This window comes from Corvus brachyrhynchos, unplaced genomic scaffold (genome assembly GCF_000691975.1).
Source record: "Corvus brachyrhynchos isolate BGI_N302 unplaced genomic scaffold, ASM69197v1 scaffold101, whole genome shotgun sequence".
Lineage (NCBI taxonomy): Eukaryota > Metazoa > Chordata > Aves > Passeriformes > Corvidae > Corvus > Corvus brachyrhynchos.
The window spans coordinates 5,043,183-5,067,370 of record NW_008237239.1 but is presented as its reverse complement, the minus strand read 5'-3'; the positions used below and the strand labels follow the sequence as shown (position 1 = coordinate 5,067,370).

At 37.7% G+C, this 24,188-nt stretch overlaps 2 protein-coding genes and 1 long non-coding RNA gene across 3 annotated transcripts in view; 1 reads left to right on the top strand and 2 right to left on the bottom strand.

The window, feature by feature from the left end:
• The window catches only part of WDR47 (WD repeat domain 47), a 30,230-nt gene extending 26,430 nt beyond the window's left edge, over nt 1–3,800 (bottom strand). Inside the window, exon 1 of the mRNA XM_017729730.1 lies at nt 3,549–3,800. The gene's annotated coding sequence lies outside the window, so the exon portion shown is untranslated. The remainder of the gene's footprint in view (nt 1–3,548) is intronic.
• Nucleotides 208–2,075, top strand: LOC108445564. Its single transcript, XR_001860464.1, has 3 exons — nt 208–290; nt 867–1,479; nt 1,928–2,075. It is a non-coding gene; the product is annotated as an uncharacterized LOC108445564 (long non-coding RNA).
• Nucleotides 3,801–7,361: 3,561 nt separating the features above from the next.
• The window catches only part of CAMSAP2 (calmodulin regulated spectrin associated protein family member 2), an 80,341-nt gene continuing 63,514 nt past the window's right edge, over nt 7,362–24,188 (bottom strand). The window contains 10 exon segments of the mRNA XM_008630220.2: nt 7,362–8,742; nt 10,242–10,360; nt 11,671–11,786; nt 13,743–13,815; nt 14,878–15,098; nt 15,608–15,744; nt 16,793–18,968; nt 19,786–19,855; nt 20,375–20,445; nt 24,007–24,100. Coding sequence (XP_008628442.1) covers nt 8,437–8,742; nt 10,242–10,360; nt 11,671–11,786; nt 13,743–13,815; nt 14,878–15,098; nt 15,608–15,744; nt 16,793–18,968; nt 19,786–19,855; nt 20,375–20,445; nt 24,007–24,100 — 3,383 coding nt within the window. The 3' untranslated portion in view covers nt 7,362–8,436.

Here is a 24,188-nt window from a genome sequence, read left to right as displayed (position 1 = left end):
CAAGCGGGTATTCCCCGCGTCCCCCAGCCCGTTCTGGTGCCCCTGCCGGTGGGAACACTCACCCAGAGCCCGGTGTCCCCACACAAAGGCGGCCAGGCCGCGTGCCCCGGGCTTCCCGAGCAGTCACCTGCGCTCCGACGCCCGCGAGGCACCCAGCGCTCACAGCACACGAGCAGGGCAGGAGCGGCACTGCCCGTCTGCCACCACCCGGCTTTTTGCTCGTGCGGCACGGGCTTAAGTCTTGTTGGCAGCACCTTGAAGTACTGCATGAGATGCTGCTGCTGACTCAGGTCAGCCAGGGATTTTTTTAGTGTGCTTATGCTGTCATCTGCTTCTGGAGACTGCTCAGCAAAGTGCACCCTCTTTACTTATGTATGCATGTGTGATGCCTGTGTTTTATGAATATGTATTCATATATAATTTGACTTTCAGTTACATTTTTGTGATTGTCAAAAGATTATGGCAGCTCAGAGTCATTATGGTGAACAGTCTTGCTCTGTGTTTATATGCAGTGGTGAGATGCGATACAGAAAATCATGTTAAAATGCAAGTACAGCACTTGGACAGAGTGCTTGTGAGCACACTGCAGTGCACTGGTAGGCCCTGCCAAAATGGAGATGGTGGCAATTTTCTGACAAGTTGATGCACGATTTTTAATTTTTGTTGTTGTTGTTGTTAATTATGCATGTGTGCCATGCATCAGAGATCCAGGAAGGTTGTCAGGGATTTGACTGAAGCTGAACTGGATTCTCTGTCGCATTCACAAAATGTCAGTGAGGTTAAGTCTACTTGCTAACTGTTTTGCTGAGGATTTGCTGAAGGGCAGAGGGGAAATTTGTTATTTTTTCTCTCTTCTTTCTGAACAGGAATACAAACATATGTCCCAAAGCAAGGAGTGTGCCTGGCTGCACAGCAGTGACTTTGCCGCGCATGTGCAAAGAATGTGGAACTCGACAGTTCCTTTTATTCAAGTCCCAACTTTACTTCCCAGGAATATTTGCTGGTAAAATATTGAATACTTCCATTTACTTCCAAAGCTATAATTTGTTGCTTAGTTGCATTTGGAGGCTCTGCTTAAGAGAAAATGTAATTATAGAAATGAAATTGTTTTCCAATGCATATGATACAGTAGAGATGATAAATCGGAATGTGGATAAACAAGGTAACTTTAATTGTCTAAACTGAGCGGTATGTATAACTTTACTGAGCACAGATACGAAAAGTCCTTTTAAAACTTTGTTTAACCTACAAAATTCTAGGTAAACACACATAGGCTTTTAAACTTAATCCTGATTTCAGAATGGTTTTACAGTAGTCTACTAATCTTTTGTGCAGTAGCTTTGTTTTCAGTGAAGGTCTTGAGACCAAACCTATGAGACTGTATTCTCTGGATGGCAAGAAAGATAAAGCTTCTTCCCAGTTACAGACCTGAAAGGAAGAGAAATCTGTTTCCTGCTCAGAATGTTGGACCTTTCACACGTACGCAGCAAACTCCTATACTCTGGAAAGAGATTTCAAGAACTAACCTTTCAGGAAGAGGTAAGGAAGAATAGGTAGCAGTAGTTGGTGGCCCTGCTCTGGGGGGGCAATCATACTGTTACTAAGTTTTGGTGAGGATACATATCGCAGCATCCTATGGGAAGAGAGCCAATGGAAGATCTTTAGTTGTTTGGAACTCTTTACTTAAGCATAGAAACGTGTTTGGGATGGTCTGAGCTTGCTTTGAACACCCTACTCATTACTGCAAAGAAGGTAACTCCCATAAAGAGCAAAGCTGTTGGGTGTGGGTTTTTGAGAGCTTGAAAATCAGGATTAGTGGAGGAGGAGATCTGCATTGCCTAGTGACAAACCAGGGCGCTGCAGTCTGTGCTTGGAGCACTTCAGAAAAGAAAATAGTAATTGTGTGACTATTTTACAAATGTTGCAGGTGGGGAATGAGACACTGGAAAGCAGCGCCATGGAAAGGCACCTGGGAGCCCCACTCGATGGCAAATTGAACGTGAGTCAGCAGTGCCCTGGCAGTCAGGAGAGCCAACCCTGTCCTGGGGGGCATCAGGCCCAGCATTGCCAGCCGGGCAAGGGGGGAGATGGTGAGGCCTCACCTCAAGTGCTGGGGGCAGTTTTGGGCAGCACAGTATAAAACAGACATTAAGCTATTAGAGAGCATCCAAAGGAGGCCACGAGGATGGTGAAGGGCTTGAGGGGAAGCCATGAGGAGCAGCTGAGGTCACTTGGTCTGTTCATCCTGGAGGAGACTGAGGGGGAGACCTCCCTGCAGTTACAATTTCCTCGAGAGGGGAAGAGGAGGGGCAGGCGCTGATCTCGGCCCTGATCTCTGAGGTCTGAAGTTGTAACAGGGGAGGTTTAGGTTGGATATCAGGGAAAGGTTCTTCACCCAGAGGGTGGCTGGGCACTGGAACAGGCTCCCCAGGGAAGTGCTCACAGCACCAGCCTGACAGAGTTCAAGTGTTTGGACAATGCCCTCAGGCACGTGGTGTGGCTCTTGGGGATGGTCCTGTGCAGGGCGAGGAGATGGACTCAATGATTCTTGTGAGTCCCTTCCAACTCAGCTGATTCTGTGTGTTGGCCCTAAAAATGGGTCAATCCCAATTTTCTGTACTTGTAACAGAGACATTCAACTCTTTACATTTTATGTTATATTTACATGTTCTTGTAAAAACTTAGAAAAAAATTCTGTCCAAAACCTTATTCTGAAACAGTTTTTACTCACTTCAAGAAAGGATTTCCAGAACTTTGAGGTGACAATTCAGCAGTATTCTTGCATAATCTATAGAATTCTTTATGTCAGCATCATAGCTCCAGTTTCAGGTAGCTTAAACAAGAAAAATACTGAGCCAAAGTATAATCTGGCTTCAAGTAATTTAAATAATTGCAGGCTTGTGGGGCCTTGCCAGGTCTTGTACTGCAGACGCTTAGATTAGTGATGATGAAGAAATGATAAGACAGAGCTGCCATGATGGAAAGCTCTGTATTAGCCTTTAGTCTTTCCGCAAAGCTCCATTAACTGAGACATAAAAGAACATACAGATATTACTTAGTACATCTCCACGAAGTTCACATACCATTAACTGCAAGCTTAAACACATGTGAAAAAAATTCAGTATCTTGCTTACACAAATCTGTCAGTGTTACATAGGTATTACACAGATTTGCATATAGTTTCTATCAACTCTTACTGTTTATGTGAACACTCTATCTAAAAAATGTGAACAGTATAGTTCTATCTATATTTTGTCTAAAGTAAAGAATTCTGTGAAAAGGTAACACTGCTGCAGTAAGAACTGCAGTTTAAGGTCCCTGCTGCAGCTTTTCAAGGTTTAAGGCACTTGTTAAGGTACTTAGCATATATTTCTACTAAAAGTTAAAAAATCTATATTTCTATTTCACTTTGGTGTGACTTCATGTATCTCAGCTTATCCAAAGATAAATACTTATTTACTCCTAAGCATTTTATACATCAAGTTGTTTGTAATGCTGAATAAGATTCTGAAGAAAGTTTTAAATAACTTTTTTCAGTGAATGCTTACCTTGTTTGTGCTGTTTTCTGTCCTTTCTTGAATCCTGGCGGTTATTAGCTCTCCTGATCAGAGGCAGTTCTGTCTAGCATCCATCAGCATTATCCTTGAATTCAGAAATTTGATTAAAAGAACTCCATCTCCCAAAGAGTTTGTACTGAAATGTGCATGTTGTATATTGCTTCTTTGCCTCCTACAGGAGCAGTAGTTTCGAGTGTAAGAGCTGCTTTTCTTTCTTGCTAGAAGGAAATAAGCTGGAGTAACTTCCCTACCACGTTTGACTCATTGCTGTGGTTGTCTAAATAAAACGTGTATTCTGTATGTAAGCAAGTAAGTCTGAAGGTAAATGTGCATCTGTATGTATGCATATACAAACACACATCACATATTTTTTTCCTAAATGGAACAGCTTGCTTCTAAAAATAAATTGCTTATAAATGAACAAAGATACTGTACATGTTAAATGTACTTTTTTCCCCCTGCAATCTATACCTGGAATAAGAGTGTTTATAGGGGATTTTTTTTCCTTTTGTTGTTTTTCATTTATTTAACTAGAAAATGTAAAAGCAGCTGTAAAGGGCTGTGGCTGTCAAGATAAATCTTTATAGCCACAATTCTTCAAGCTACGTATTCAGCTCATTAAATTAGTAACAAGGCAGCAAATAAATGTTACTTTGCCGTTTGAAAAGATCTAAATAGTTAAAGGTGTAGCCCTGTGTCTTTTTCATTAAGTTGTTGGAAGAAAGACATCTGACATTGATCTGATCAGTACAGCTGGATTTGAGAAACAAAGCTATTTTTTGCATCACATTTGTGTGGCGATCGATCCAAAACCTTCTGTTCCAAGCATGACTCCCTGCACTGGATCCCACAGCAGGACAGATTTTGAATCAGAAATTCTGTACAAATTCAGGCACACAGTACAGTCATATTATGTCAAATTAACCAGGGCAGAAGCTGAAGTTTCTCAGGGATGGTATTATTTGCCAAAAGATAGAAAAACAAAGTCTGTTCTAAAGCAGATCTGTACAATGGCTGTTTTTAGATGAAAATTTTGAGCTGGGCTCACCACTGAAAAAATAGCTTTACTGGGTGCAACTGGGTGTTTGTGTTCCAACATAATTCCTTGCTTGTGTCAGCCTGTTTGTGATGCTGTACAGGGAACTGACTGAGCTGGCTGAAAAATAACCAGTTTTCAGGGGGAAGAGGGCAAGCTATTAATTTCCTTCCACAGTAGCTTTCAATTCAGCATTAAAAGCCCTACTGTCAGGTTGCTGGTATTCTTGAAGTTACTCTTCAAACAGCTCTGCGGTTTTGAGATTCTTTATCTGTGTAAGTTAGCCCAGCAACTCAGTCTGCCTGTTGACAGTGCAGGGATGTCATGGCCACTTTCAGCAAGTCCTTGCTCTTACTCTGCAACCCAGCAGGACAACACAAAACTCCAAAAAAGACATGATTTGGACTGGAAAATTACTAATTTATGAATCTGGAAGAGACCCCTCATTTTTTTGGTAGCATTTCTGTTCAAGAGAGCATCACTAGCAAGTACAAACTATTTCACACACATGCTTTATACAGTATCTTGACAAAGATAAGACTTCAGTTCATCTTGACATCAGTCTGAAGCAAACCTATTAACCTGACCAGTAAGTTTCTGTGGCTTTGGAAAAATGGAAGCTAACTAGAGCCTAGAAGTTTATCAGGTGACTTAAAATTGTGAAATTCAGTTTTGAAGAGAACAGGGTAACACCTTGTTGTCCTCACTAATGAAATACGAAGCCAAATTATTCAATAGCCTTCCTCTGATAACATCAGAAAGCTAGATTATCCATGCAAGTGTGATCAAAGATGGGAAACAAAAGAAGAAATTACAATGGTGCATATTTCCTGCAATTTCCACGTTGCTGAAATATGAGAAGAAACAAGATTGAAACAATAATGTGAACATTTTATAATTTTAGTTTATATTTAGAGGTAAGCAAGAAAACAAAAAAATGTTATTTTGGTGCCATGCTTTTATTTAAATGAAAGGAAAAAACTACACTGTACCACATAAGTAGCAATGACAATATTTTACAGCACAGCATTTGAAAAAATATGGAAGCTATGCTCCATAGAAGTGGACAAGTAAGCACACAATACACTGTACATTTTTCAACAGTGCCCAATAAATCATAATTAAATAGCTGAATTTGGCTTTAAACAGCCAAATAATAAAAACTAACAGTCATACTAACATTAAAAAAAAAAAAAAATCAGTAGCTATTATGACTGTTAGAATATGAAATTTTGCTCCAAAAACTAAGACGAGAGTTTGGCAATTCAGTCGTAGCAACAATAATAATACCCCTGATGAAAGCACCAGTGTGTTCTGGAAAGGTCAGTGATAAATACTGGCCTTTATGGAAAGCTTTTTTTTTTTTTCCTTTTTCTTCTTTTTTTTAAACATGATCCCAACCAAAGATCCACTGTAATTAGAAAATTTGCAGGCTTAAAAAGGAAAAGCATCTCTAGTTTTACTTTTCCTGTATTAAGTAAAACCTTATACTGCGAGCAATGAAATTTTCAACTGCATTATTCACATTCTACTTTTAGACATTGCACAAATCTTTAACCTGTTGACAAATGCAAATTTCATAATACATTCATATATATTTTAAATTACTCAAAGAATTCCTGTCCTGTATTTAAGCTCACTTTGATTAGGTTGATGCATGTGTCTTTATGGTGTTGCAAATCTTCAGTTAAATCATAGAACAGATTTTAGAAATAAAAGCCTCCCATGATAAAACTTCTTCTGAAGTTATTCGCAATATGTGTGTCAGTTAATTCCAACCTCCTGGTTTCTTGAATCACTGTATATTATACACAGTTTCATATTGTTTTCAAGATATTCCTACAATGGTATCTGTAGGAACTGTCTAACAGGCAGAATGTGCAAACCCTCTTTCCCCCCTTTTTAATATTATTTATATCCTATATACACAATATGTATACACTTGAAATATAAGAGTTACATATCCTGGTGATATACATGCAAACAATAGGAATCCGCTAACCACAAATAGTTTTGAGCCACATACATATTAAACATGTATTTTAAAGTGTTTTTTCTTTTTTTACAGTTTTAACAAATATACATAAATATAAGAACATAAATTACAGTAAACTGACAGCATTTTTGAGAAAATGTTTATAATCCAGATGCACTGATGCCTAAGGCCTTATAATAATTTAAAAAAGTACTGTTCTAAACTGCTTAATGACATCTCATTCCTGTGCATCTTTTCTCTAAGTAAAGGAGCACATTGTAGTAGTGAGGCAGTTTCTCTCAAAGCAGTTTAATGAGAGAAATATGAACATCATTTTAGTCTCCCATGAAACCGAATGGACTACATACTTATAGCACAATACTGTCTTATGTGAATGGAGTTGTCACAACACTGAAACAGAACAGAATCACAAATCATTCAAGTCTTTTCTGGTGTACGATGTTATCAAAATAGCCACAGATTTAGGGGAGGCTTCAAGTTTGTGTTTTCTTTTTTTTCAGAACAGTGCTATGTTAAAAGCAAATTATAAGAGAAACAAACACTGAAACAAAATAGTCAAACACTGTTTTGAAATAAAATGCAGCCCTTTATAAATAATACTGAAATATGCCTAGAGTTTGGTTTTGCAAATGGTCATGTCATAGATTTACTGAAATGTCATTTAGGCTTTTTTGCTGTATGTATTTAAAAATTGCTGTGTCACAAGACATCGCCTGTTAGTGTCAAGAAAACAATGTACGAAGACACACTGAAAATTCTTACCAGATGTCTATTCCCTAGAAAACTGATTCAAGTCTGAGTTGGCAGATCTGAAGGCAGGAAGTGGCCTGGATCTTAAAATCAATGGGAATTAGATAAACAACTTCTCAAAGATCTGTGACTTAGTGAATTCTGTGATTCTTCTGAATATTTAGTGCTCTGTTAGGCAACATCAGGGATCTAGTTCTGAATGTTTCATGAGTTCCTATTCCTTCCTTGAGGAAGCAGGACCTGACCATGTGCTCTCTCTGCAGCTGGAGCCGTGCAAAGCAATGAATGCACACTTGTTTAAACTGTTTCAGAGACCTACCAAATCTTTTTACTTTGAGTTTTAATGGTGTTATGAACATGCACATGGTCAGTCATACATCTCAGATGGCAACTTACTGAAACAGAAATAATTGCATCACCTAAATTTACCCTGAGTTGTTAAATAATTCATTTGAAGGAAACTTCAAGCAGTTCAAAGGTTTTTCCTTTACTGTTTAGTTTATAAGCAAATCAGTACTATTTAATTGAAAAAGAATTAAAAATACACAGGGGAATGAATCTTGATTTTGTTACAGCACAGTAAGGATCTTGCAGAACAGACCCATTCAGCTGTTATTCAGTGACATACAATTTATCATTTAGTCTTTACTGTAAGTCAGTATGCAAAGTTCAATGGTATTGAGAATATTAAGAAATTTTTCTTTAGTGAAAGAAAAATATTTCAAGACAAGCACAAATACAAACATATAAGGCAACAGATGTAAAAAATGTAGTTTGAGTCACTAAAGAGGAACATTCAGTGCTTCAGTGTATCTAATCAAAATACAGAGCAAATATACTCTATATGTTGCATTAGCACATACAAATCTCCACACAAGTCAAACATTTCTGTAATCACTCGTAATTATTCACCTAAGAGTTAATCTTCTGCACTCCTAAACACTGTGTTTACATTCCAGTTGGACATGATAATAGAACTCGGTGTCCAGTTTTAAGTTCTAAGAGTCTTGTTGGCAACTAGAAATCTATTTCCTATAGGCAGTAAAGATGAAGTGCAAGTTTATCACAATTGTCTCAAGCAAATTTTTTCCCATCTACTATGCCTTGGTCGGTAAAAGTTTCTTAGGAGTTACTGGTCTCTTGGTTTGCCACAAATGGCTGTGAATGGTAATTGCATCAACACTGGCAGACAAAGTTTTGGCAGGTATGTGGCTAAATTGCTTCCTGTCGGAGTTGTATTTATACAGTCCCTCTATCATTTTCTTTGTTATAGATTTAGGACCTATTCCCGTTAATTTATTGATTTCTTCAGTATCAGGGCAGTACGTATACAGAGATCTGAACTGGCAGCCTGAATCCCGGAACAAGATTAAGAAATTATTGGCATCAGATTTTTCCATTTCCTTTAAAAGAAAGAAAGAAAGAAAGAAAAACATTCAGAATATGAATTTTGCATTGTAATTAGATAACATTCTAAATCATTAGATTTCATTTTGAATTAGTTTTCTACCAGAGCTGAAACTTAGGTCTAACTCTGTCCACTAAAAGACCTTGTTTTCAATCATTAGAATTTGCTAAGCTTCACCTGTCTGAATTTTGATATGGTAGATTTCCATCTCAAGCAAAACCTAATTTACTTAGACAATTTCAGCTATAATTGTTTAGTTGTACCTCAAGAACAGACATCCTAAAAGTCTTTTTATAGACCAGATAAAAATTCTTCTCATCATCCATTTCATCAAGCTGGTCTAATATTTGCAAGTTTGGGAACAAGAAACTTCAGATGTGTCAGTATGTCTGAAAGACCCTCTGGTGCTAAAATGTAATTTCATTCATCCCTAAATCCACTTAAGCTTGGTCAAACCATAAAGTCAGTTGAAATGTATTGAACAGAAGTTCTTTATTAGCTGAAGTCTTCAGATTCCTATTCCACCTAACAGACCTTCTATGGGACATGTGCCCTGAACACATACAGCCTCTACCAAGTGATGTATGCTTCATCCTAAAGTTAGGCATGACATTTTTGCAGCTATTTTTTTCTGGGATTTCTGAGGGTCATTTTGCTCCAAGTTACTTAAATGGCAAGACTCTGTCCTGATTCCTGACTTGGTATTTCCAGAAAGTGTCTGGAAAGACAGAGAAAGCAGCATCTAGACATGGATGCAGAAGGATTACCAAGAGAAGAAAGGGCAAGAAATACTGCTGTGAAATTTATTCCAGGAAAGAAATTCAAACTGGATTCCAAGTGTCTGTGATGTTTGATCTAGTTAATCTGTTGTATTTGTCATAGTTGGTAAATGGAACAGTCCTGTTACTCTCAAGGTTCAGACTCTGTGTTACTCCTTTTGCCTGGAAATACCCGGAAACTGGTCCCTGAGTTCTTACCCTTACAATATTTGTGCACCTTCAGAAAGGTTTATAGCAGTGTAAGAGAGAAGACTGGAAGGCACCTTCCTTTAATAGAAAGTCCTGAATTTGCCCTACTGCTTGGAAACTGGAGAAGAGTCTAGAAGGGACGTATTTCAATTCTTTCTGTTCATGAGGGCACTGTGCTTTAGTTCTAAATTTCCCAGTCTGAGGATCTCTATGTATAAGGGAAAACAACTGTGAACACATTATGAAATTCTCCAATAAAACAAGCAATAACTATTAATTAAACACGTGAATTAATTCAGCTTCCTGTGCTGCATGTGCAAAGTAACAGCTCTTGTTTCTACAGCACTGGAGAGCCTTTCTGCCTACACAGGAAGCAAGTCACAGGAGTTACTCAATCCCTTCACTAATTGCTGCCATAATCTCTGAGGATTCCTTTCAATATTTGTATTTATGCTTAAGAGTCTCCATAATGCCTGACTTTGGTTTGACTTAAGTGTTTATGCTTTTAGGGGAAAGATACTCTTACCTCCAGGATCTTTTTCTTTTGACCTTCATTTACTTTTCCAGCCAGGCAGCAATGTGCCAGTGCATTCTGAATTATATACTTATTGGATTTAGCACTGGGTTCTTTGAAGAGCTTTGGTCCTATGGAAAAGGAATGACAAATAAGCTTAATTAATCAATAAGCCAACAAAGAGTTACTTCAAATGCTGTGAAGCACTTCTAGTGTGGAACTTTTGCATGCATAAAATCACAAATCCAGGAATAATACAGAACAAGGTTAGAGACCACAACTTTCACAAATAGGTAAAATGTCATTCAGCTGTCACTGAATTTACTTACAAATGTGTCTTTCATTATTAAATCATTATTATTGGCAGCCTTGGTAAATATTTTTTCTCTCAGAAGACCTTTTCTATGAACAACAAAACATTTTGCTGTTTCTAACTAAAATTTCAGTTGTCCAGGAGAGAGGAAAGGCTTTCTTTTTCTTTTTCTACACCTGTGATTTCAAAGGTGAGAGGTATAACAGTGAGGCATATTCAGTGCTTATAGTAACTGTTGCCTCTCCTCTTTGCAATTCCAGAAACATTTCACCCAAAACCTGGAAGATCTGGCCTTACACTTGTCTGGTTATTCTGTCTGTAAAATGACTTGATTCATCCGTTTGAACAAGAAATCTCCCCTGTTTTAATTTCTGAAATATATGTGTACTTGGATCTAGACCATTAAAAAACCCAACATGTGAGTACCAATTCCAAGTCTTGGAAAGGAAAATAATGTACAAACATCAATTAAATTTAAGATTAAATCTCAGTTTGTCTAAGCTTTGGGCAAAAAAGAGCCTAGAAAATACCTAACCATATGCTACTCTTCTCACAAAGAAAGTGATATTAGGTTGGCAAAAGTGGAGCTTTTATAATCCTGATGATGCAAGGTCTTGGCAGTATCACATGTGGTATAGTTAGAGAAAAGGGAGGAAAATACCATTATTATTTGATTCATAATATAGTAAAGAATTAGTAGTCAGATCATAAAGTTCTTAATAAACAACAAAGGATCTGTTAGGAAACAAACGGTGCAGAATATTTATATTTGCATTGCTACACAGATTTTTTGCTGTTGCTATTTGGTTTTTGATTTTTGTCACTCTATTCTAAATTGAGTTGAAATTGCAATGCTTTGTGCCTTGCTAGAGACACTACTGAAGTACAGAGTGATGTGTGAGCCCATGTGTTGTTCTGAGCCTGACTGCGGTTTATTCTGGTTATCACAAATGCTATTGAGTCAGTACTTTTATTTTGGATTTAAAATGTTAACCTTGTATTATTACCCTCTACTTTGAAGGGTAAAACTCAATTAAGTTTCAGGAAGCCAAATCAAGGTAACTGAAAACTTTTCATGCATAGGACCACTACCAGGCAGGTACTTTTCTGAATATTGTTGTCACTGACCTGTGTACTCTGTAGCAGAGGCGACTGAAGAAGTTGTAGATGCATTTTCCCAATCTTTTTCTCCATTACGACTACCACAGCGACTTGGAGATAAAAATCCTTCCACAGATTCAGACCTAAACATTAGTTTTAAAATCTATTAAAACAATTTACAATGTTCAGCTGAGAAGCCTTCTAATATGAAAAGAAGGCAAACTGTACTAAGAACACGATGATTTGAATTATAAAATATTAACCTAAATGCACAATATTTACTGTGTTTTGAGTGATGCAAGAAGTTGGTCTTTAGGTGAGGTATGTGTTAATCAGTTTTTGGGCTACTTCTGTCCCTTCTGAGGGACAGAAACCTAATAGATGTCCTTGGTTGTGAAACAGAATTACTAAGTGGGAATTTGAGTTACTTATAACATGTACTGCCAAAACAATGTGATCTCATGTAGTGAATAAACCAGTTCTTGATAGAATGATGAATATGAAGTAAAAATCTAGTTCATTTACACTTATGACTGCAACAACTGGCAGTGAGAACTGCTATATTTAAGACAGAAAAACAATTTCCTCTCTAATGTTTGTTTTCACAAGCAATAACTTCTGCTGCTGTATTTCTTCAGGCTGCACTCAAATGTCAATAATTTTGCATTTAAAGGTCTAAGCAAGATAGTAAAGTTTTCTTAAATTATTGCAAGATATTCAAAATACTTTCGATTGTGGCTACTGCAAAAGGCAGTCAAATTTGCAGCTTGTAATGAAAGTTTTCTAGTGAGAAAAAGGCACAGAATATGGAAAAAAGTGGTACCATGTCAACATTTGTGTGCATGCTCATTTTCAGTAAAATCAGCAACAGGTGAAAATTCAATTTATAATATATCCTAAACCTTTTGTGATTAGCACCTGCATGAAGAAGGTGACAAATGTATCACCGAGACTCTCTCAGTGGAATCATCAAAGACAATGGCGATGCAGGGACAAGGTGAAAATATGGGTTTGGAAAGATATTGAAAATTCTTCTAACTTTGTTACCATTATAATGTTTTAAAAGTCTCAATCCCCTAAATCAGATCCAAAGCCTGAGGAAGATGTACTGCTCGTTACAAGCACAGTACAGCACTGTACAACTACAGCCCCATACACAGGGGTCATCTCCTGTAAAGACTGCGTAGATGAGCAACATCAAGCCTTTTGTAATAACTAATATAGCTGGAAGAAATCCCCCTCTCAATTAAAACTGTTAATTTTTAAGAGATGACAAGAGATGTTAGGCTAATTGGATCATTTATGAAAGTTTCTTATGTAATAACTGGAAAGTCAGTTCTTGAGACATCAAGGTAATTGAGAAGTCAATTGAAGCCAGCTTCAGTCTTGTCAGAGCTGATGAATAGTGTGTAGCGGCCATGAAAACATGACATGCAATATCATAATATGTAGTACTCCTTATCAACCCCCTTTTCCTAGTCTGCCTTTCTTCCCTATTTCTTTTTTATACAAAAAAAAAGTATTTGTCTGAGTATTATCAAGTAGTTCACAGAAATAATAATCTTCCTCTGAATGAAATACAGATTTTGTATAAAAAAATTAAAATTTCTCTGTTATTTTCAGGTGATTTTTTAATGCAAAATAAATTCTGGTGTTTGGAAAAGGCTGAAGTCCTAGTGAGCATTCAATAATTCCCTGTACAACTGCTAAAAAAAAAAAAAAAAAACCCAAACAGAAAAGAAACTTCTATGTTAAAAAAAGAACAGCAGCTATGTAGTTGCACGTAGCATACAGGTTTAGAAAATATCCACAAATTGAGACTTAGATACAAGCAGGTGAATTAAAGAGGCTGTGTGAACAGCATTTTGTTTCGACCTCATTTATACCTGCCCAGCTGGTTTACCTGGTAAAATTTGCAAAACAAATGATCATGGCTTGGTTCCCGAATGTCTGACAGTGGAAACTATCCATGTCTCAAATGAGGAAAACATACCTGTTCTCGGAGTACACAATATATACACGACCTCTAAAAAATTCATGCTAGTTTTACATAGCTGATTATCAAATTTTATTAAATGAAATGGTTATTTTAGCTTTACCTTGGTGTTCTCTTGCCTGACTGCACACTCTCATTGTCCCCTGTATTCAGCGATGCCAATGAAAGACTAGATACTGAAAAAACACGATAAAGCTGTGAACCTGGATAAAAACAAAGTTAAAGCTTATAAACCTATGCAAGTAGGAGAGTCTGTTCATCAGACCAACACCAGCATCTGAAAGTCAGTAAGAGCTTTTCTGCATGGGACTAGCACCCATCCATGATATACCTGCATGCATATGTGCTGCACTTCATGTAAACACTTGCTGACACTCAGCCTTTGGCAGCCACCAGGGATGGGCTCAGACTAAGCACTAATGGGAAGCACGGACATGGGAATATTGGCACTATGCAAATCAAAGAATGCAATTAAAGTTAATAAGTCCTCTTGAAAGAGAGCTTAAGAGACTTAATTTAAAGCTTAGGATGGATTCTTGGAAGGTGTTAAGGAAATACTTTAAATTACACTGGAAGATGGAGGGAAGCAGCCAGAGCAAATGCAGCACAACAACAAAGGTAGAGGAGGCTGTAACAAAAAGGATCACTGAGCAATCTGGTTACTTTTTCTAATTGTAAATTGGCCATACTTCTTCCAGTCATTACTGCAAGCTCTTTTGTATCTAAAGAATGCTAACTTATTCCACGTGGTTAGTGTTGCTATGTTCTTAACTATACATGCAGTTGGTAAGTGAGCAAAATAGAAAAAACCCATGAAATATAAAAGTAACTTTCAAATTCTAATTTTGTCTGTGTTGTGTGAGTTTAAGTATTCTTACCTTATAGTCACCATTTTATTTATTGATCTCTTATGTCCCAACTTTTATTCATTCTTAGCTCTACAGGTGCAAGAAGAGATTAGTGCAGAAAACATGGGTGTGCATGAAACTTGCAACACACATTTGTCCCTCAACTGGGTTTTCAGAGCTAATGTTTTTGTTTGTTGATATATGCATGCATGCATAGCAGGTAAGTGACATTGATCTTTCCATTTCTATGCCAAATTTTGCTTTCCAGTTTGGTCACGTGCAGTTTCAATTTAGCACAAGACACTCATAATGGCACGTGCTTGTTAGGACCAAAAACCAAGCTGGTGTTTTAGCATGAACAGACTCTTTTTCCACATAAACATTTGTTACCTGGTGGGCCTTTGACTGGTGTCTTAGGTGATTCAATATGATCTCTATGAATAGATTTTGGACGTGGCTTTTTTTGTTTGATTGAGAGGGAACGTGGCTTTATGACAGTATCCATGTCTTCCATAAGCTTTAGTTGTTTCCTTCTCATATATTCCTGCTTAATAAATTCTCGCCGTGCTCGTTCATCCTCCTTCTTCTGACGTTCTTCTTCTGTTTTGCGTCTAAAAATTTACCAAAAAAATTCAGCAGCAGAAACTTTCCAAATAGAGGATTTCAGCTAGTACAGTGAGGACAACACAAGCATCAGATTTTTGGAACTTCAATGTTCTCAAACACCAGTAAGAGACTTTCTAATTTTTTTACAATTTTCAGAGAATTTAAACTTTTTAGGATATTGCTACCAATAAAACCAAATGAAGGTTTATCAGCTTCATTGCTGTAACTGAGTGAACATTGTGCATTTTGTGCAGAAAGGGCCCTGAGGGGTACAGGCTCCCTCAAAGCCATGCTCTGAGGAGCTGTGCCCAGGCCAGCACAGCTCCCAGCCTGAGCGAGCTACAGACTGATGCCACCTGCTGTCCTGCAGGGCCAGCTGGGCTCCTCTGCACATCTGATTCTAGCAGTAAATAACTTGGATATTAAGATGCAAATTTTTGACTTGCAAGTTCCACTTCTAACTAAAGCAGACATTTTTATGTTCACCATTCCTGATCATTACATGTAGCTTTACCTTGTCTCTTCCTTCTTATGTTCTAGTTCTGCTTCCAGCTGCTGCTTTCGAAGCAAAGTCTCTCTTTTCCTTCTCAAACGCTTTTCCAACAATGCTGCTCGTTTCATTGCCATATCATTTTCTGCCTTTTGATCATCCTAGCAACCGTTTTTGAAAGAAAAGGACCAAAAATATTAAAATCTTTAAATTCAGCAGCTGATTTTGCCAAGTCATTAGACACTTAATTCTGTAGACTGAGTATCCTAACATACTCTTGCAGTATTTGAAGTTTATTTTTGAAGATTTTTCTTAAGACTCTTAAAAACTTCATAATGGAATTTTTCCTTCCTGAGTCAAACAAAATTCAACACTGATACGAGAAAACTTGCTGTGAGATATTTTAGTTTTGACTCAGATCCTACATAGCATAAACTTCTTTCAGCTTTGGAAAATTCTGCATGTATGAACATGAAGGTAATTATCACAAACCCCAATAACTATGCACCATATAAAAGTAACTTCTGAGCAAGCCAGGTGTTTTGTTAGAACTGAGGAATGCTTCCAGACAAGCTAGGTGCATCTAGATACATGACACAAAATTTTGGGGTATTCCAAGATGGAAATAAGTCTAGACCACTGTCTTACAATATGCATTATAGTAAAAAGCCTGTCTGAATACAGCCCTTTAATAAAAAGTCTCCAAGGAGTGCTCCCAAATACCAGCTTCAAAAGGGAGTCTCAGCAGACTATACTTTCTTAGCCAGTCAAAAGACAGAAAAAGGTTCTCCAGAGTGCAATTCAAAAATGTGAATAATTTTTAAAAATGCAGGCTGTTGTGTACTTCAAAAACTTTTATTTGGGGGTGAGGTGGGGAGGTGAAGGTGAGATGTGAGCACGTTTAATCAAGATCACCAAAACAGATGTTAAAAATGAATCTACATTCAGCATGCATCTTCCTCACCAAGACCTCCAAGCACTCTTCCATAACTATCAATGGAAAAGGATACACTGGCATGCTCAGAACCACAGTATGGTAGAATCTCACCACTCTTATGATGCCAAATTAATCAAGTCCAAAAGATAAACTTGCACACTTAGAGTTGCAGTACCAATTGCTTGGACTTTAATCATCAGTGACATTCACATCTCAATTAAAGATTCAAACAAAGCTTAACAGCCGACATACACATCCACTAGTTCTCTTACCTTAAAAAAGAATCCACAACACACTTTCTGGTCATCTTCAAACTGTTCTCTATCACTCTCACCTTCATACTTCTCAACAGATACCTCACTTTTTTCTGGTGGCTTCAAATCTGATAGGGAAACTTCAATTAAGTTAGCTGTTTTGGGAGCTGGAGGTGGTAAAATCGGTTGGTTTAGCTGATCTTCATTTGGGGTGAGGCAGACGGTTTCTGTGATAGGCTGAGATAATACTTCAGAAACATTAGATTCAATAGGCTTAATCTCCTTTTCCTCCAACTTCTGCTCACCCTGTTTTGGCAATTTTGGTCCTTCTTCTTTTGCTACCTCTTCTGTAGATTTGCCTTCTTTCAAAAGATTTCCCTTTAATTGAGGTTCGCTCACACGTTCACCATCATCTCCAAAGCAAACAAATGATCTAGTCTGAATGGGCACCTGACTGGGAGAAAACCTCCTCAAACGGGGAAGACTGTCCACAGACCGTGGGGCAGTCAAGGTACGGTTTAGAGGTGTTATTTTCAGTTCGTTTGGCCTAGGAGTCCTTTGCATTTTAATGTGAAAAGAGGCATTCTTCCTGTTGGAAGATTGTGGAGACTGATGCGTAGAGCGAGGAGATTCCTGTGAGAAAGGTGCAACAGGAGCTGGAGTTCCCCCTTGCCTTGAAGAAGACTTAAAGTCCCGAATCTGCTTCTGAGGAGAAGGCTGAGGAGGAGAAATAACCCAAGCCTGTTGCTCTCTCATCTGCATCAACATCTCCTGCTGTTTTTAAGAGTTTAGTTTTTCGATAGATTTTGTATATTCTAAGAGATCTCCGTCATTAAGATTGTCTTCTGAGGGGCTTGCTAAATTCCATTGCTTTTCAGCATCCCCAGAAGTAGCAGGAGATTTTAACCATTTGCTATGAGAATTTTCTGGGTTTTCTTTTATTAATTCTGAAATCTTACTAGTTTGGTCATCGGATTTTTGAGTTTCTTTTTCTTTCAACCGATTGCTGTCAGTGAATACCTTCTCATCTTCAGCTCCTGCTGCTTCCTCTCGGAGAGGTGATACCCCATCACCTTTCTTTTTCACAACATTAAGAAATGCTGTTCTTCCCATTTTCTGCCGCTGCTTTGTGAATGCAGCTTCAACTTTCTTCTTCTGTGCTTCAATGGCTCGCCTCTTTTCCTCTAGCTTCATCCTAAGCTGTACCATTTCAGAAGCCAGTAATTGTGTAGTGTCTCTTCCTTGAGGAACAGATGCTTCCTCGGGAATATGAGCCCAAGCAACCATATGAGGGATGTTCAGCTCAGAACCTTCTGGTGTGGTTTTCTGAGAACTGCTTCCACTGCTTTTACTATCTGTGTGATTCAACTTCCTGAATTTCTGCTCTGCAAAGCTGGTCATTTTAACCCCTGAGCTCGAAGAAGCACTGCTGCCTGCCTGTGATTTAGTACTTACTGAGCTGGGACAGGGACTTAATTGATCTCTGTGATTGCTAGCCCGCATGTCATAATCCTGGAGAAATTTAGATGGTTCTTCCATGTCAGAGTCCATGCTTACAGTATAATCTCTCAAAGAAGAATCCTCATCCATTGTCTCTGGGATATCTTCTGATGGGACATGTATTCCAGTATCTACTTCTGTGTTGTCAGTCACAGGACTCAGAGCACCTTTAGTGTCTGTGATTACATCTGGGGTAGTCTGATTTGGTTTAATGTTTGAATTCAAGATGCTCATTTCCCGATTGTGAAGAAAGAACCCATTTGTAATTTGGTCTGTTTGGAGAAGTCTGGGAGATTTTTCGGTGTCATGAATTATCTGCAAAGCCTCTTCAATGCTTGGCGTCTCAATCTGATTGCCAAAATCATCCAGAACTGCCCTGTTTTGCAGAGCTCCATTTGGAAACCTGTAGTGTCTGCTCTCATTGGCATTTCTTTGATTTGCATTAAGAGACTGATTGGCCTTTGTGTCTTTAAGAGGTGTCATGTCCTTTTCCTCTTCAATATCTTGATTCTCCTCTTCTCCATTCACTGGTTTGAAGGACAGATTTTTTCTAGAATGCTTTGGCATGCGGTTGATGTTTCCTGTAAGGCCTTCATTGCTCACAGATCTAGGAATTCCTCTGTTTGGAGTAGATACTGGAATGCTTTTTTCTTTGTCAAAAGGAATGTCAAATGAAACTCCATGTAATGATGACCTAATAGAGATCAGAATAAAGAAAGTAACTGAGCAACTCATGGTTATTAATAAGAATAATGAAATATTTGTATTTGGTTTTAAAATTATTTTAAGCTGGTAGTATTAAAGGCACTGTTAATTTTACTGTATTTTGCCTAGCTTCAAGTATAATAAACATGGATATATTTTTAGATATTTTTAGATAGATAAATAGATATAAATATAATAGTGTTTTTAAAAGCACAATAGAATAGAATGTAACAACATTTTCTTCAGACTCAGAAAATGCTTTTTGCTACTTTGGAATAAATTCTAGGAATTTTAGGAGTATAGGAATTGCCATCATAGATCAGAAGGAAGGTGTGAAAAGACACAGTTTATGTGCCACTATAACTCTTACCATTTCAACTTTGGTTTATACCCTACAGATTAAAAGTTTATGGCTGGTCTAATTGAAAACCAATACATTCAGCCTGCTTGTTCTTAGCATCCCCAAAATAATACAAGCTTAAAAGCTACTGAGATCATTAGCCATGTTACTCTTACCACGTTTAGTTCACTGTGGTGAGTAAATCTGAACATATTCAATGCCAGCAATTCAAATATCTGAAGCATACCTCTTCCAATGTAAAGAATAAATTATTTCTTTCTGAAGATTGTTTCCTATTAACCAGTTTTTAATCCATGATACAGTTTTATCTTTCTTTTTCTACCTTTGCAAGTAGCTTACAAGAATTCTTATTACAGGACTCGGAAAATCCGAACTACAATGGAACATGTACTACTGCTGATAACCAAACCCCAATATTTTGTAACCAGCTTGTAAGACTTCTTACCTTTTTTCTTTGGGCCATGTCCCGACATGCCCATCTACATAAGACATTGATGTGGACCTTCTGATGACTCCTAAGTGAAATAAAAATAGGACCTAATGTAACTGCTGTGGAAAATTATTTTAACATCAGCTTCTGTTGCTTTAACAAATTAATCTGCTTCACTACTCAGAACACTGCAATGGCAAAAAAGTGTTTACATATTGAAAATACAACTAGAGCAACAAAGCCAATTTCATCCTAAATATATATTATACTCCTCATCCCTCATAGAATTTACTATTGTGTAAAATATTCTACAAATCCTACTAAAATGTACTGCAAATACTTGTTGTAAGCCATCTTCCACATAATCAAAACAGAAGTCAAATTAAAAAAAACACACAAAATGTATTTGGTACAAACACAAACTTCCCACTTGCACATTTTATAAATTACCAAAGTCAATTATGTAAATTAATTAATTTTTCATGTAAAGGTCTCCCCCTATTTCTGCATAAGTAATGTTTGAATAAATATAAGCAAGACAGCAATTTACTCAGATGACAACACCTTGTCTCATTGCCTCTCCCACCCCTTTGTGAATTGTTACCTGGAGCAGATGAATAAGGCTGCTGGGGAGTATGCAGTTGGTGAGGTGGTGTGTAAGCTGGACTTTCCAATCTATAAAGCAACAGACATTAACTTAAAATTAATACATTGAAAGCCACATTACAAAAGGGCAACCAGTCATCATGTCCTGGGCCAAGACAATTTGTGATGGGAAAGAAAGTGACATGTAATTTTCTTCTGGAAATATTAATTTATCAACTAAAAAGAGAACCTTGGCCTGGAACTAATGCAGGTAGGCCAAAAAGTCAAAAATATATTTCTCACACACGAACAGCTACAGAGCTGCTGCATTAGTTTTGTTAACATATTTGTCTCCTGATTTATTTAATGTAAATGTCTCTATTAGAAGGTTCCATTTTTTAGGTTTGATTTTAGTAAAAAGTCCAAACAAACATGAGCAAAATGAGTCAGCTCCTACTGGCCTCCAAACTGAGTGACTGCAGCCAATATCACATACTTCCCATGCATTTCTATTTGCAGTTGCTTAGTTTGAAACTTCTGCTTTGTGTCTGGACTGCAACATGCACTAGAAGTGGATAAAGAAGATTTTGTGATAGACATGACTTTATAAATAAAAAAATATATTCACTACTAAAGGAGTAATTATAGAGATTTCCTCTGTTTCTACTTACACAGACACTTTATTTGGTTTACAGAGAAGGTCTGTAATTGAGTAGCTGTGTTAATCCAGGATCAGATTAACATAATTCAGTGTTTTGATCAAGGTGCTTCTTCATGATCAGAACAAAGACACGTACATAAAGACACATGGATTTGTATGTAAAACACTTCTAGAGAAGCCAGACTTCAAAAACAAGCTGGATTAAATCCTTTCATGTTTTGAATTTTGTCCACTGAATTGGACACTCCCAAACTCACATTTTTCAGTCAGAATATTTGTTTAATTTATTATATTATATATACTGTATGGTGTAGAAATGTCTCTAAATAATATTTGCAAGAAGGATATTCCCAACAATTTAAGAAAAATACAATCTACAAAAGCATCTTTCATAAGTATATTAAATTGTTCAGTACAGGTTCCCATAAATTCCTCATTTTTTGTGTCAGTAACACTACACACTAGCTACATGATGTATCTGTTTTAAATGGCATTCAAGATTTCTGTGAGAATTTTAAAATCCTAATGTCTATAAGTTATCTTAAAAGAAAAGCATGCTTTCCAAATTTAATCCAGCAGCCTGCGAAAATTTGCTACCATGAAGAAAATCTATACACTTAATTTTCCTTGGGGAAAAGACTGATTCTGGCACCAAGACTGGGTTCCATGGCAACCTCAGACATTGTAACTGCTCACTGCCACAGTCCCACTCCCTCCTCTGTGCTGGATCTGGCTCTCCATCCGATCCTCTGAGTCATTTCAACAAGCTAAGGCGACAGAAGAACATTCACTTTTTCCGACTGGCTTCATTTTTTTTGTCTTTGTGTGCTGAAATGGCAATTCAAATGCTCAAGGGGGCAGGAATGCACAGTTGGGACAGGGAGGAAGGCCCAGGACCCCAACATCCTGCAGTCAGGTCTGTTCTGCCAGGGAACCTGCAGCCTGTGTGTTGGATTCCAACAATCTGAAATTACTTTTTGGGCCCTTCCTTTGTCCTGCAGTGATGTATCATCATGTTGGATGAAATACCCTGGTTTATGAGGAAAGATACAGCAAAAAGGTCTCGGGAACCCCTGCTTCAAAGGATATGTTCAAAACTACTGGGTCTTGTTCTCCTGGCTTATATGCTCAGTTTACACGAAAATAAAATCATTGTCTACAAGGGAAACACACTTTGGACACATACAGGGAAAGGATTTGGAATCCCAGCATTTAATGGTAGTAAGAAATATTACTCCCTTATTAAAGTCAGCATAGATTCCTAAATACTAAAAATGTACTTAGGAATCTTAAACCCAACCAAACCCTCACCCCCCTCTTCAAAAACCCCATCCAAAACCAACAGAAAAGGCTAAACAGGATTATCTGGGTTGGCAATCAACAATTTGCTAAATATTCAGTTAAAATGCTAATTTTATCCTTCTCCTCTGTGCCATTTTAGATAAAGTCAATAAACCAAAATAAAAGCCTCCAAATTATAAATATATTGTAATTGCTGTCTCTCATTCACTGTGTCCAGATCACATCACTGGAAGGCTTTCTTTACCTTGGCAAAAGAAAGATTAAAAAGAAAGCCTAATGTACAATTTATGTCCCTTATCATAGAAAGAATAGGTTGGAAAAGACCCTTAAGATCATGAAGTCCAGCCATTAACCCAGCACTGCCAAGGACACCATTAAACCATGTCACTAAGTGCCACATCTACATGTCTTAAATAATTCCAGGGATGGAGACTCCATCACTTCCCAGGAAGCCTGTTCCAATCCTTGACAACTTTTTTGGTGAACAAATTTTTGCTAATATCCAATCTAAACCTTTCTTAGTGCAAATGGAGACTGCTTCCTCTTCTCCTATCGATTCCTCCTTGCGAGAGGAGACCAATCCCCACCTGTCTACAACCTCCTTTCAGGCAGTTGCGGAGAGCGATTAGATCTCCTTCAAGAAATTCATCAAATGTATGATCAGCTACAGAACACAAGGGAAACAGGATGTTTTTACATTGCTTCCAAACCTGTAAGAGTATAACTAAAAATAATGTTTCACATTGTCTTGGTTTTGGCTGGGACAGAGTGAATTTTCTTCCTGTAGCTGTGTTTTGGATTCAGTGTGAGAGCACTGTTGATAACACACTGGTGTTTCAGTTGTTTCTTCAGTGGTGCTTTCTCTAAGTCAAGAACTTCTCAGAGCCTCGTGCCAGCGAGGAAGTGCAGGAGGAGCTGTGGGGGAGCATGGCCAGGACAGCTGTGCTGAGCTGGCCACAGGGATGTTGCAAACCATGGCTGTTGTGCTCAGGATGAACTGGGGGAGTTGGCTGGGATGGGCTGATTGCTGCTGGAGGGAACAATTGTACTGTGCAGCCCTTGTTCTCCTGCGGTTTATTCCACTCTCTCCTTTTCATTGCAATTATTATTATTATCATCACATTTTATTTTGTTTCAATTATTAAACTGTTCTTATCTCATGAGGTTTACATTTTCTTTCCAATTCTCCTCCCCATCAGGAGGCAGTTGGGAGAAATTCATCATAGCTTAAATATTTATTTTTACATATTTGACTTTCATGGTACCATAGCAACATAACCCAATCAAACTAAACCCATCACTCAGTTATGTTATCTTAGTTTACTTTCATTATAACTTTTGGAAAATTTGCTGTGAATTCCAGAAAAATAGCTCCTTCAGAGTACACCTGGTCAGCAGCTCCACTCGAAACTGAAGAGAACAAGGCTGTGTGACACTTCTTTGCTGAATGCTGAGGGTTGTTTTGGAAACTGGTAAGAGAACAGCATGCTGTCAAAGTGTACAAACATGAACATGCAGCAGGGAGGGAGGGCTGAACTATGGGATATTGCACAAAATTCCACAGATTGTATCTGGTAACTCAATAATTGAGCTTTGAAAAAGGCAAAAAAACTAAATTCAAAAATCTGTTTGATTTTGAACAGAAAGGAGGAGATTGTGAAACAGTTCTAGCGATTCCCTGGCATTACCTGGCTACAAAGTCAGAACCAGATGGACCATCCATATAATTTCTTCTGTTAGCATTCAAGCTGTGAGCAGATGCTGCATCTTTTGCAGGTTCAGCTGCCAGGAAGAACAAAGTTCAAGTTATTATAGTTTAGTATTCAGTTAAATTACATAGTAGAAAAGCTGTCCAAAATACTCTTAAATA